Here is a 14,737-nt window from a genome sequence, read left to right as displayed (position 1 = left end):
AGGGAGCCAAAGGATCACCTGGGATCAAAGGAGAAAAGGTATATGGTGATTCTCATATATTTTGTTCCTGATTCTATAGAAGATGTATGTTTAATTTTTAAGAAGATTAAATAATACACAAGATATTAGAGTGTATGTTTTAGTCATTAATTCCAGCATAGCATTCGGAGAAATTCTCAAATCACATCATTCAAAGTATCTATTAATGGGTAGGAGATCAGAGCATGTCTATAAAAGAGCACTGAAGAATTGCTGTGTTTGTTCAGAATTATGTCATGAACCTGTTGTATTTTAGGAAGAACTACGGGAGTTCTCAGGAAGTGCAGACTGTTAGAAATGTTCCACCACCATGATTTATTCACATAATTTACATATCTATGCATTACATTATTTTTTTCTTTCACTGTACCATTTAGGGTTTAGTTGGAATTGGCATCCAGGGACCTCCGGGACAGGATGGACCTCAAGGCTTAAAGGTAATTTCTTTTTCTGTGTTACTGTTCCAAAATGACTCAATTCTTTTCCTCCCCTTATTTCATGACACACTTCTAACTTCTTATTTCATTATATACTTCTCAGGACTCCTCATTTCTAACTTTTTCAGTACTGTTGTTGGTGGACAGCTCCTGCCAAATTAAACTGGTGATTCTGTACAGTAGGACAGTGGTTCTCAACCTTTTCTTCACCATGAAGGCCCTTTATATACCTTTTGTGGCCATGGGCCATGACCCGCCAAGATTTAACTCAAGATTTAAATCATAACATTTCTTCAAGCCTTCATGGACCCCCTGTGATGACATGATGGACCACGGGCCACAGGTTGAGAACGACTGCAGTGAGAGAATCCTGAGAGTAATTTCTTAAAACATACAACAATAGATTGGAGATTTAATTTCTCAGATTAACCTTTAAAAGTTAGAATTTCTCATTTCATAATTGCATTCTATGTCCTATATATAATTCTTCATTTGGAGTTTTGGTCAAGTCAAGAAACATTTTAGTCACTGAATAAAATTCGATAATGCTCAAAATGGGGAAGTATATCCATGCATTTGTAATTTTTTCTTCTCAAATAATTGAGGAACAAGGGAAAAAAAAGAAATGTGGCTTCTTAGCTTACCTATTCTCATGCCTAGCCCCATGTGTTGTGCTTTATTTTCAGGGAGATCCTGGTTTACCTGGCTCACCAGGCCCACCTGGTTTGCCAGGTGCAGTTGGAACTCCTGGCCAGTCTGGTCTGAGAGGAGAAAATGGAATGACTGGCCAACCTGGACCTCCAGGAGAAAGGGTAAGGTTGATAATTGCTGTGGTCATCCAATCCCTTAGCCTGGTGTGTTCTCTGAATAAATGAATAACAACCTCTAGAAACCCACACTGAATTAGTATTCCATCACTGATCATTCCCCTTTTATGTGATCCTTTGTATTGTCCTCTTGTTCTGGATTTTTCCATAATGGTGAGTAGTGTTTAGATTTGTTCTTTATCTGAGCGCTTGGCTTATGTCTAAAGACAAATGTCACATTATTTAAAACTGATTCACTGGGTTTTACGCAGATGGAAAATCCCTGGTCCTTGAGGCAAATGCTGAACTCTATTCTTCCAATCTTTATCCCCATCCTGTCCTCAACTTTATTTTATTCCTCCAAACTTCATTCCATTCTATCCTCAACTTTAAAGTTGAAGAAACTAATTGTGTATAACTGATAGAAAGAGAATGCCTGATGTAAACGATGTTTTTACATAGTATACATTTAGATCTTCCCATATTTAAGTATGAGCCACCAGTGTGTCTTCCTGTACCACTGGAATGCAGACTCCAGTATATTTCATTAGGAATATCACAAACAAGGCTTTTCCAGTCTGGTCTTAAACCTCTGGATTGACAGATGTTTTCCTTATTAGGGTTTGACTGGCTTCCCAGGGAGAGATGGTACTGCAGGGTCACCAGGACCACCAGGACCTCCAGGGTCACCAGTAAGTAACGAGGTGGTTGGATTTAATGAGGACTGTATGTACAGTCTGAATCAGATCCTCTGTGTTGCATTGCTACATGTTCATGTTCTTTGCTGTCTAAAATATTAAATCTATTTTTTTTATTCCCTTCTCTCATGATCGCTTCCTTATAGGGTACTTCAGGCACTCCAGGAGTAAAGGGAGACAAGGTAAATCACATTTGTTTTTCTAAGATAGCTTATTCTAATTTTTGCTCATTCTACAATCAATCATTTCTTGGATTCACTTGTAATAAATGAAGTTTTAAACCTCAAAATATAAAAAGATTAAAGGAATTATAAGAAGCCTCTATTATATAGCACAACTGCTATTTCTAGAGCGCTATTCTTTCCTTTCCTTTCCTCTTTCCTTTCCTTTCCTTTCCTCTTTTCTTTCCTTTCCTTTCCTCTTTCCTTTCCTTTCCTTTCTTTCCTTTCCTTTCCTTTCCTTCCTTTCCTTTCCTTTCCTCTCCTTTCCTTTCCTTTCCTCTTTCCTTTCCTTTCCTTTCCTTTCCTTTCCTTTCCTTTCTTTCCTCTTTCCTCTTTCCTTTCCTTTCCTTTCTTTCCTTTCCTTTCCTTTCCTTTCCTTTCCCTTTCCTTTCCTTTCCTCTTTCCTTTCCTTTCCTCTTTCCTTTCCCTTTCCTTTCCTCTTTCCTTTCCTTTCCTTTCCTCTTTCCTTTCCTTCCCTTCCCTTCCTCCCTTCCCTTCCCTCCCTCCCTCCCTTCCCTTCCCTTCCCTCCCTTCCCTTCCTTCCCTTCCCTCATTCAATTTTGATAAAGCTTATGTGCCTAAAAATAATTCAAGAAAGATGCTGGAAATAGCAACAGGATCCACTGATAGGTTTTCCTTTTGTCATATTCTGCTTTTTAGGGGGACACAGGTATCGGACAACCAGGACCTAGAGGAGAACGAGGAGATCCAGGAACTCGGGTAGGCATTTTACACTGACTCTGAAACTATCTTAACATCATTATCCAGGTATAGTGACACTGTAGGGTGCGGGTTTGTAAAATAGTTTGCTTTACATTGTTTGAATGCAAAACTTCATGAAACTCCTCATTTCAAAATTTAATTTATTCGAGTGCAAAATAGCCTTTTTTTTTTAGATTGAGATTTAGATGGAGTATTCCAAAGTTCACACAGTTTTCAGCTCTGAAGATTTCTTAAGTTTTTGAAGGCAACCCATTTCTCATTCAAAAAAAGAACAGTTTCAAACTAGATACTAAAAGAAGAAAAACTTTGACAAATCAAAGTCCGAAGGTTTGAAATATGATGTGTTGCATACTCTTATGCTGGAATTCTAATCATATTTGACCAACAAGAAAAGAGGAGTGTACAGAACTAACTGTGCTAGATTTTGCATGATCTGAAGCAGAAAATGTTTAGCAGTACTGTAATATCTAGTTTTTCCTCCTATTAAGGCAAAGGATAGATATCTAAATTTTGTAAACTAAGATTGGTTAGAGATTCCACTTCCCAATATAACTTTGGGCAAATTATATTATTAAAATATTCAAAAACCATTTATTATTTTTTAAAAAAACATTTCACCATTCAGAAAAGGACTGCAAAGCTTAAAATGTTGGAATAAAATATAAATGTTGGTGTGGTATTTTGGGATTTATCAGCTGGCTGAGTATTATGGGAAATTGCCAACTTTGTCTTGATATACAATTGTCCCCCTCCCTGCCCCTGTTATTCTTTTGTTCTATGTGAATACTTTGTTTGTCTTTCCTCAGGGTGAAGATGGGCGCCCAGGTCTGGAGGGAGATCGAGGGCCTGCTGTAAATATCTCATTCAACCTTCTTTCCTCTGTTTGTTTGGTCTTAAGCATAGGCCTTTTGCATTTAAACATTCTATTTTGTCTTTAGGGCCCTCCCGGAAACAGAGGGGAGAGAGGTGACAAAGTAAGTAAGAATTGGGGTGGGACAGTTGTGAGGAGGAATAGAATCCTCCTGCTCTGACCTATTTCTAATGCTGAAAAATAAAATCATTTTATTAATATAGTTTTAGCTTTGGAATGAATGAAGAAAAGTAACTAAACGTCTGGCATTTCCTGTTATGCTGCAAATCTGAATTATGTCAAAACACATTTTGAATAGACAAAAGAACCAGCCTGTAAAATATGCATAATTACAGTGTCTCCTTTCCCTTACATTGCTCATCTAGTCCTTATAATAATCTGGCTTCTTTTTAAAAGCAAGTACCCAGGCCACCATGAAATCAAATGAGTTTTCAAAATATCCCTACCAAAGTCTAATTCTGTAGATTCCTGGAGGTAAGGGCTTATTATCTTAGTTCCTGCTGTGAAGTGTTGTGCATTATAATTATTAGCATTAATATTAACCATCTATATATTTATAATCCAACTGATCTAAGACTGCTATATCATTGATGGTAATAAATTATGTAAATTAATCTATAATTATACTTTTTTTTCCTCTTAGGGCGACATTGGGCTTATGGGGCTGAAAGGAGACAAAGTAAGTATCCCAGTTTTAGAAAGATTAAGTTGCATTAGCTGGTGATACCTAGGCAGTTGCAAAATAAACTTTTGCTTGACAAGCCTTAGAAAATACATGAATGAACAAATAAACTCATCAAAGCAAGCCAGCAAATATATATATATATATATATATATATATATATATATATATATATATATATATATATATATATATATATATATATATATATATATATATATATATATATTATATATATATATCTACTATAAATAAGAAATCTCCCAAGTTCCATCTTATCCTAATTGCACTGTTTGAAATAAGATTCAAATCAATCCACAGATTTTGCAGGCTACAGTTGCAAGTTTGAGTCCTGGGTCTCTCTAGGAAGGACCAGCAGAAATTATGACATGAATCTCTGATTATTTTCCTAGCTGTGAGACAACTGATTACTTTTCTCAGAATTGATTTATGGGTTGGTTTTTCCACAAAATATTTTACTATAGAACAGTTGATATTTGCATTACAGAAAAATTGCATTAGTTCAGAGTAGAAATGGAAACTGAACAATTGAGGTATTTAGATCCTTCTTGATTATCATATTTTTCAATCATAGGGAGATACTGTCGTTGTGGAAGGCCCACCAGGTCTCAGAGGGAACAAAGGAGAACCAGTAAGTAATATGGCACACAAAACTCTAATTTCTGTTGTAGTTAAATTGCATCACTCGCTTTTTATATACTTCCTAAAAATCAATCCAGATGCTCTTTCATAACAGCGCTTCTACTTTGTTCTCTTGCCAATGATTTTTTTTTCTCTTACATTAAATTGTGTCTGATTCTGCCTGGACAGGTCCTTGCAGTTTTCTTGGCAAGGTTTTCCTAAAGTGGTTTGCCATTGCTTTTTTACAAGGGCTGAGAGAAAGTAGCTGGCTATTTATCTGGCTCCATGCCCAAGGCAGGATTAGAACTCACAGTCTCCCAGTGTCTATCCTGGAGCTTTAACCACTATATCAAACTAGCTCTCATTAATGATTTAAAAGGTGTATTTTTTTTTCTCTTGCACTTTTCTAGGGAGAACGTGGTCTAAAAGGAATGGAAGGGGAGAAGGGTGACAAAGGAGATCATGGAATCATTGGAGAGAAGGTACTGGGGAAGATCTTTGGGTTGCATTTATTACGATAGGTGACGAATTTATGTTGTGCCAGGCAGGTAACAAAGCAGGCAAAGGCCCAAGTTTTGCTGTATCCCACACACATAAGGGAAGATGCTGGCTCCTCAAAAGTGCTAAAATTCTTTCTAAACATCCTGCATAGTCTAGAGCAGTGATGGCGAACATTTTGGCACCAAGTGCTCAAAGCGTGCGTGCGTCCCGCACATGCGCACCCCCCGCAAATGAGTCCTGTGCATGCCTTCGCCCCTGCACATGTACGGTAGAGACCCCAAAACCAGCTGGCTGGTGGGAGGCAGGCGCACATGCACGGTGGAGCTGAGCTGGGGCGAAGGCGTGTGTGCCCACAGAGAGGGCTCTGCATGCCACCTGTGGCACGCGTGCCATAAGTTCACCACCATGGCTCTAGAGGGACTGAGGGCTGAAGGAATCAGTACCTGTATTAGAGTGCAGAAGATAGTAAGAGTGAAGGAAGTTGGTAAGGTCAGTGTGATTGATCTCTGCATCACCTGAAAGCATTCCATATTGAACCTTTTCATCCTGCAGGTTTCAAACGTCATAGCTGAATTTTGTAACTTTTTTCATTAAAGTGGGGGTCATGGTCAAAAGGCAAAATTAGACCTTTGGGCCTTTTCAAAGCTCACACCCACTCTTTGGAGATCCTGGCAGTTCCGGTGCTGCTGCAGAGTTTTCTGTTTTGCTCATTATGTTTTTGAGGTATGAAACTCTGCATATTGCCAGATATTTATTAAACTATATGAATATGTGTAGATCACTACTGAAAAAGGCAGTTTCGGTATGCATCTAGTCCATCCATCTATCAGAACAGTAGGAACTAACTGGAATACAAGAGCACAAGTCAATAGAGAATCCATTGAAAGCCTTATGCCAACTTACAGCATAATGAGAACTCTGCTTACAGCATGGAATAATTATGAATACTTTCTTTTTTTCTTGAGCACAGGAATTGGATAGGCATCTCTCTCTCTCTCTCTCTCACACACACACACACACACACACACACACACACACACACACTCATGTTTGTCTGTAATTTGCAATTTTAACTTAGGGAGTGAAGGGTGAGCAAGGTGAGAAAGGATCCACAGGCTTCCCTGGTGCACGAGGACCCAGTGGGCAAAAGGTAAGAGATCATTTCTTCATTCACGGTTGCATATCTACTGGATGGTTTTATTTTCCTATCCAATATTTATATCCTGGCTGTTTTGCTTTGCCTAGGGAGAAATTGGTAAATCAGGAGAACCAGGAGAGCCGGTGAGTGCTTTATACGTGTTGCAGATTCTGCCTACGATTGTACAGTTCCATGGTCAGAGAATCACATTGCCTTCATCTTTATTTTTCCAGGGTCAGTCTGGGAAGGATGGTATTCCTGGAACCAGAGGGGAGAAGGGAGAAATGGGACCTATTGGAATGCGAGGCCCAAAGGTGCGCTTGTGGTTATTTTTATGTTCTTGTAAGGTTAGGAGATTCTTTTCCAGGCCATGTGGAGCTGATTTCTGTCACAAAGATTTGTGAAGCTGATGCAGGGAAGGTATCAAAGGAGTGGATAGCACTTTAGCTCAGAAAAGAGCTACCTGTGTGATGGAGTCAGAAGCTACACAAAAACATTGATGCTATGGATGTGCAGTGGTTAGAATGCAGTACTGCTGGCTAATTCTGCCAATTGCCAGCAGATTGATTCTAACCGGCTCAAGGTTGACTCAACCTTCCATCATTCCAAGGTTGGTAAAATGAGGAGCCAGATTGTGGGGGCAATATGCTGGCTCTGTTAAATCACTTAGAGAGGTCAGTAAAGTGCTATGAAGTGGTTTATAATAAGTCTAAGTGCTATTGCTATTAGGTTTAACTGCAAAAAGACTAGCCTAGCCCTTATACTGACAAGGAAGTTAGATCTCTGCATGCCAGTTTGCATCATGTTTCACAGAAGATAAAACCTTGGACAGAGGTTCCGATTTTTTTTTAATCAGGCCTTTATTTTACTAATTTCTTGTGGATTTCAAAGTATTGTTTTATAAATTGTCATGGTAGGAGTTTTTGCTTCTTTAATGTTGCTTGTGTTATATTTGGTAGGTTTTTTTTTTGGTTCTTTGCTTTTCCTCTCTTCATGTTTTTAGGGGGGAAAAACCTAAAAATATGTACAATCAATAATCGGAGCTGTGCATGGCACTCATTTTATTTCTATTACAGGGCGATCGAGGAATGAAAGGAGCCTGTGGCCAAGATGGAGATAAGGGTGAGAAGGTGATTGTCAGATTTACTCTTTGATTTCTTTGCATTATGAAACATTAAGTAAAAACTAAAAGGATTGCTTGGGGAAGAAGTAAAATACTGTACTTTGACAGACATTAAGGCAAAGGAGCAGAGGTTTTTTTTATGAAACATAATGGTTCTTACATCTTATTCCTTGATAAAAGAAGCCACCAATACCGAGGTGGTATTCGGCAGATTCTTACCAGTTCTGGAGAACCGGTATCGGAAATTTTGAGTAGTTCGGAAAACTGGCAAATACCACCTCTGACTGGAGATTTTACAGTTTCCTTCCCCTGCCATGCCCACCAAGCCACGCCCACAGAACCGGTAGCAAAAAAATTTGAATCCCACCACTGCACCAATAGCAGGGATTTAGAAAAGAAGTGCATCTTTGCTTGAATATATCCTTGATGACTGAGATGCAAAGAATTACTTAGGACCACTAGGCAAAGAAAATTTGTTTATGTAAGAGTAGACTGGTATGAACATCTCTGCAGTGATTATTTTTCCAGTGGTGCTCTCTATGGAAAATTTATGGCTATCATTTTAGAATGCACCAGCAAATGTGTGCAATAGAAGAATTCTGGGAACACATGGAGCTGTGCTTATATATTGACCTTAGAATAATTTTTATGAACTCACATAAATGATAAGGCAATATTGGGTCTGATAAACAAATATATGAAATGGCTCATAAACACATCCTTGTTTGTTCATTTAAGAGAACTTGCAAAGCACTTTTTACATGCTAGTGAAGTGTTGGGAAGAGAATTCAATTACTAGAGCTGCGGTGGCCCAATGGTTAGAATGCAGTACTGCAGGCTACTTCTGCTGATTGCAATTTGGCAGTTCAAATCTCACCAGGCTCAAGGTTGACTCAGCCTTCCATCTTACCGAGTTCGGTAAAATGAGGACCCAGATTGTTGGGGGCAATAAGCTAACTCTGTAAACCGTTTAGTAAAGCACTGTGAAGCGGTATATAACTCTAAGTGCTATTGCTATTGCTATTAGGTTTTTGGCCATGCTGATATGATGGGAGCTGCCACTTGTTCTGAATCAGGTTGCAGACATATGCAGACCCATTTATTACAACTAGGCAAATAACAATAGACAAAGTCATAAATCAGGGTTTTTGCAAAGGGTGCTTGCCTGAATAATTCTGTTTGAAGCTCACAGAGCAAGATCACGGTCCAGTTTCATTCCAGGAGTCAAAGAGCCAAATGGGTAATCAGTCCAGTAGTCAAAGATTCCAGAGCAAGGAAACATAGGAGCAGAAGTCCTCAATTGGAATTCCAAACAACTAATGAAGACTGAAGGCAAAGTAGTAAAATAAATCTTATCTGCAAACAGCTGACTGCAATTACTCAGGCCTTGCCCTTTGCCTAGCAAGGAGCCTCATCAAGTGACCTTGTTCTGCTCACTGATGTATGTGGCAAGACCTGGGGTTTCCGGGGTTATGCCTCATCATCTAATTGCTCCGGCTGGTTGGGAGATGCCTGAGGTTGATCAACCTCAGATTAATCATGGTTTGATGATTCCTGAAGCTGGCAATCTACAGACTCAGTTACACCAATGTTGACAGCATCGGAATCAGATTTTGAACTCAGTTGCGTCCCATGCTACAACTATTGTTCACAAGACTGTCCTGATTACATATTTAAAGTATCTAATTTAATCTCAAAAGTAGAGAACTAAAAGAAGGGAGTTGAACTATCTATCCTTTATTTTACTTTACCTCTTTTGGATCCATCTTTCTATCCCAACTTCTATTGAGCAAGGCTGACAGAAATATGTTTCAAATTATGAAACAATCAGAGGCAAAGTGAGAGCTTATCTCCTCTTATTTATCTTCCTGATTTGTGGTCGAAATGGGCGTACCTCTATTTCTATAAATAAATTGGGGCAGGGATATTTGGCTGTATTGAATGCTATTCTGTCCACTTGCTTTTTGAGAAGATAACTTTTGTTTGTTTTTAAGATGTATAATGATAATTTGGAATATTGTAAAAAAAAAGGAAGATGGGAATTGAAAATATACAGCCCTCTGAAGAGAAAATTGATATCAACATTACAAAATATTTTTTTTATTTCCACCAGCTTCCCTCAGGGTACATACAAGGCTTTCCTTCTTAAGGGCAGAATTCTAGACATGTCTAGAACTCTGGACATTTTCATAATCGATTCAGGGATAGATAAATAATAACTTGGCAAATCTTTATCATAGCTAAGACTAAGCCTGTTGCAATATTGGTGTCTACATTTTCTTTTGCCTTCTCCTTTCCAGCTAAAATATTTTCCCCTTCTGTTGTAGGGAGACCCAGGGTTAACTGGCCGAATGGGCCTTGCTGGAAGAAAGGGTGATCCTGTAAGTGTCTCAGGTTTCTTCTAATGGGGCAGTTGAGCAGGCCATATATTGGGACAGAATAGCCCATACCTTTTCCTTTGTTTTTCTAGGGAGAGATTGGCATGCCTGGGACACCAGGAATCCCTGGGAAAGAAGGCCTCATTGGTCCAAAGGTATAGAGTAATGAATAGATGTTATAATAATGTAGTGAAAATACATAATAGAATAGTATAGTGCAAATTTAACCGGAAAAATTCTGAGAGTTGAAATCTGCACCCCTTCACATTGCCAAGGTTGACAAACACTGATATAGAGTAATGAGCTTATATGGGAAGAAAAGAAAATGCTAGCACTGCAAATGAAAGATACATGAATCTAAGGAAGTTAATGGCCCATGTCAAAGATACCCGTACTGTGGATTTGAGGGAATGGAGGCAGCCCAGTTTTGCTGTATATACTTAGGATATATAAAGTGACAGTAGATCAGTACTGAACTATTGATCAGTGGGGGCGGGTGTGAATATCTTTTCTGACAGAGGCTTCCTTAAACACCCCCAGTTCAGAGGTTGGAATTGCCTTGCAGTATTGTTGTCTATGTAAGAGTTGAGCTTGGGGGAGGGTTGGGAATGGTGCTGTCTCCATTTTGATTGGTTCAATCAATCATTAATAAATCAGCCTTTGTGAATTCTTCTACCATGAGGTAAACTTTTCATTTATTTTTGCTTATGTAAGGTACACATGCACATACACACACATGCATATATAAACATGCATATACACACTGGGAGAGGGGAGGGGAATATCACTACATGGTTTACTTCTATACACACCATTTATATATTTAATTGTTTTCTCCATAGGGTGACAGAGGATTTGATGGCCAGAAAGGATCCAGAGGCGATCAGGGAGAAAAGGGGGAAAGGGTGTGCTATTCTTTCACTTAAGAATAATGGGGGGGGAAATCAATACAATAAAATCTGTATACTTTAAAGACCCAGAATTCAATGAAATGCCATGCTTTTAAAAGCTGTACTTGGAGATATATAGATATAGATGCTATAGCTAGATATGCGTATAGATAAATGAATATATAAAATCCTTACTTTGGATGAATTCATCCATTTAATTTGCAATCAAATCAATAGAAATTTCATCTATAAACAAAGTAATATTCCTGCTTAGATTTAAATCCCTTTGAGGGCCAGTTCTCACAATAGGAAAAATGCTTTTAACCAAACTTGTCCCATATCAAAACAGATGGAATTATTCTTCCTGCCCCAAAACATAGTAGTTTGAAACCTTGATTCCATTATATAATAAGGGCTTGTGTTTGATACACAGCAGTTGCTGGAATTTTTTTCATGCTCTTTCATGAGTTTTAGTCTCAAAAACAAACCTTTGTATCAGAGTTACGTGTCTTTGAACTTTTACTTGCTCCAGTTGAAACATTCTAAAAAGCACCCTAAATTAATTGTGCTGTTAACTTATCCTCTGAAACCTTGCAGTTTAATTTTCATAACATAATTAGTTTTCCAAAATTTTAAAATGGTCCACTTGTGTATTTATTCATTATTAGAAAAACATATGCAGAAACTGTTTTAATCCTATTCAGAGTCATTGTGCAACCTCAGTTAAGAGCATTACAAATTATAAGATTTCTGCTTTTGGGGAAATTGCCAGGATTCTACCTTTTAAAACACATCTAGGCTTATGTGCATAATGAGGATAATACAGTATAATAATACAGTAAACCTGATTTATTGAATTACACAATATCCCTGAAAGAAGTCATAAATGAGTATTATATATATAAAATCCTTCTTACTGGATTCATAGAGATACTAAATTGAGATTACTTTTCCTTATGTATAGTCTTCTGCCGAAATCAGAAACATTCAACAGGAATGACAAAAGCCAAAACTATCTTGAAAAGTTGCCGTCAATTTTTTTTTTCAAAAATATGATATAATAAAAAGAAAACTGTTGTTCTTAAATATTTACAAACAATTGTAACAAGATTGAAATACTCTATTCTGCAAAAATTAATCAGATGTTCAAAAAGAAATTATATTCTAATTCTATACAAACTCCTACATTCCAACCTAGTTAGCAGAATATCGATCCATGCAGAAGCAGGATAATTAAATTTATTTGCAAGTATAATTTCCATGTAAGAATTCTTCAAATCTCTATTGGTAGGGTACTCCAGGGATTATAGGTTCCCCAGGACCTGTAGGAAATGATGGACCCCCTGGTCCTCCTGGTCCACCTGGCAACGTTGGCCCCAAAGGCCCAGAAGGAATTCAAGGGCAGAAAGTAAGTATTCGCCATTGGACTATTTGATTGTTATTGTCAACATTCTAGGTCAAGGTTTCCCAACCTTGGTACAACTTTAAGAGTGTGGACTTCAACTTCCAGAATTCCCCAGTTGAAATCCATGCGTCTTAAAATTGCTTAGCTGGAGAATTCCTGTTATCCTGTTTATCCTGTTCAGAATTGCCTGATATAAGCTCTTGCATCCTGGTAGTCCTGTTAATCAAATGATAAGCAAATATTGCATTTTAATCTCAACAAAAGAACAGTATGGCTGGACTGCGCTTTGCCTTTTCCTCTTTCTTTTGTTCATTCCTTTCCACTTTAGAGGTGGACATAAACCAACTAACTCTCAAGTCCAACCTTTGGTAGTCTGCTCTATGCCAACCTTCAGTGTGAAGTAGATTCTTAGGCTCTTGGCTAATGATATCCTGGGCAAAGTGCAGCTCTCAATATATAGGTGGAACATCACGGGTGTGAAACTTGTGGCATCACGTTGCCATCGCGTGACATTTCGCAACACTTTTTCCCTTTGTGGAGCTGGGGTGGGCGTACCCTGTGTGCGAGACACCCCTTTGCTTCATGGACGACCATCAGTGTTCGAGCCATTGCATTCTGGATCAGATGAGGATTCTGAAGGGTCTTCAAGGGCAGCCTGCATAGGGTGAACTGGAGTCATCCAAATGGGAGATGATTGATTTGTGAGCAGCTGTATGAAGACCCCCCAGTTTAGAATTGCTTATAACTGGTGCACCAGACATAACTCCAAAACCATGTGGGCCATAGCTTCACCTGCTCCTTGACGAGTGCTATGAGTCCAGAGCACTTTGAACTTATGAACCAATTCCACACAAAGACAAATTACATACTAATCTCAGTTCTTTTTAAAAAATAGCAGTCCTTAACTTTAAATCCTATTTTCCTTAATTTATTTTCTTCCTTTTCCATTTCTTCCAAGAAATAAAAACAAGACAGATCGCTATATTGAAAGCAATAAAACCTAAAATTAAACAAAACCACCAAGGTGTCAAAAATAGACCAGAGACCATTGGTATTATGATATATCATCACTAACATCATTAGGATTATTCAACATGAGTGGTGCACAGTGATACAGGTTGATATACCATTTCTGGGAAGGAAGGGAGGGAGAAAGTAAGGAAGACTAGCTGGCCCTATGAAATGACTTAACTTTAAGGGTCCTATGTGATGACATGATAGATCTTCTTGGTTTCCTCTTATAGGGTGAAAGAGGCCCCGCAGGTGAGAGAGTTGTAGGAGCTCCAGGACCACCAGGCACGACTGGAGAAAGGGGAGAACAGGTTTGTAAATACATTGTGAACTATCTTTACTTACCAGAATGCTTTCTCCCTCCCTTTTATATATATATATATATATATGGCTGGGCATGTTATTTAAACCTATTGTGATTTACGTAATAATTCATGGCTTAGACTTTTGTATGAAACCAATCTAAATTGGAATGATGCCAAGCTCATTTGCTTTTGTTATTATCCAATTTTACTTATAAGCTATATACATTTTTTAAATACATGAAAATGTGTATCTCAGATTTTCTTCCAAATGAGCATATTTTTCAGCTCCAAATACTTTGATTTAATAACTTTGGTTGTTTGTTTGCATGTTCACAGGGAAGTCCAGGGCTAGACGGCTTAAGGGGAGAAAAAGGAGTACCTGGCATGACGGTGAGGGAAAAGGCCTTTCCAATACAATGGTCTGAGGACATTTGTTTATTGCTTTTGCCAGTTTTCTACTAGTGAATAAAACTGAAGGCTGGTAACATTTTGAATCAGAATCCTGAGACAGGATTGGGATTTGTTTATTCCTAAATTCATTTTAGGTGGCTATAGGAGGAGATTTTTTTTTCCTTTACCAAAAATTACATTTAATTAAGCACTCTACTCTGATTCCAGACTTTTAGAAGTCTCTTTTTTGTATTTTGCTTTGATCTGGATGTTACTTTGGAAGGTTTTGTTGAAGAAAATGGAAAGGATTATTTCCCACATTTATGGGAAGCCTAGACACAGGGCTGCCTTGGGAGCAGAGCAGCACTTTGAAATACACTTCCCCTTGAGATTCAGCAGATCTCTGCCCTCCTCTCCTTCTGGAAAGTGTTAAAGAGCTGGTTCTTCCCACAAACTTTGTGGTAGAGTAAGGTTGGA

General features: G+C 38.2%; 1 protein-coding gene across 1 annotated transcript in view; it reads left to right on the top strand.

Moving 5' to 3' along the window:
* The window catches only part of COL7A1 (collagen type VII alpha 1 chain), a 133,585-nt gene that overhangs the window by 103,568 nt on the left and 15,280 nt on the right, over positions 1–14,737 (top strand). Inside the window, exons 95-115 of the mRNA XM_087954709.1 lie at positions 3–38; positions 417–476; positions 1,163–1,288; positions 1,903–1,974; positions 2,127–2,162; positions 2,862–2,921; positions 3,731–3,775; positions 3,863–3,898; positions 4,439–4,474; positions 5,073–5,129; positions 5,530–5,601; positions 6,699–6,770; positions 6,866–6,901; positions 6,992–7,072; positions 7,835–7,888; positions 10,209–10,262; positions 10,352–10,414; positions 11,102–11,164; positions 12,441–12,557; positions 13,799–13,876; positions 14,207–14,260. Coding sequence (XP_087810835.1) covers positions 3–38; positions 417–476; positions 1,163–1,288; positions 1,903–1,974; positions 2,127–2,162; positions 2,862–2,921; positions 3,731–3,775; positions 3,863–3,898; positions 4,439–4,474; positions 5,073–5,129; positions 5,530–5,601; positions 6,699–6,770; positions 6,866–6,901; positions 6,992–7,072; positions 7,835–7,888; positions 10,209–10,262; positions 10,352–10,414; positions 11,102–11,164; positions 12,441–12,557; positions 13,799–13,876; positions 14,207–14,260 — 1,308 coding nt within the window. The remainder of the gene's footprint in view (positions 1–2; positions 39–416; positions 477–1,162; positions 1,289–1,902; positions 1,975–2,126; positions 2,163–2,861; positions 2,922–3,730; positions 3,776–3,862; positions 3,899–4,438; positions 4,475–5,072; positions 5,130–5,529; positions 5,602–6,698; positions 6,771–6,865; positions 6,902–6,991; positions 7,073–7,834; positions 7,889–10,208; positions 10,263–10,351; positions 10,415–11,101; positions 11,165–12,440; positions 12,558–13,798; positions 13,877–14,206; positions 14,261–14,737) is intronic.

This window comes from Notechis scutatus, chromosome 2 (genome assembly GCF_049901735.1).
Source record: "Notechis scutatus isolate UNSWTSFEM ecotype Mainland chromosome 2, rNotScu1.2, whole genome shotgun sequence".
NCBI classification, from domain to species: Eukaryota; Metazoa; Chordata; class Lepidosauria; order Squamata; family Elapidae; genus Notechis; species Notechis scutatus.
The sequence above is the reverse complement of the archived record's forward strand: the minus strand, read 5'-3'. Positions and strand labels throughout refer to the sequence as shown.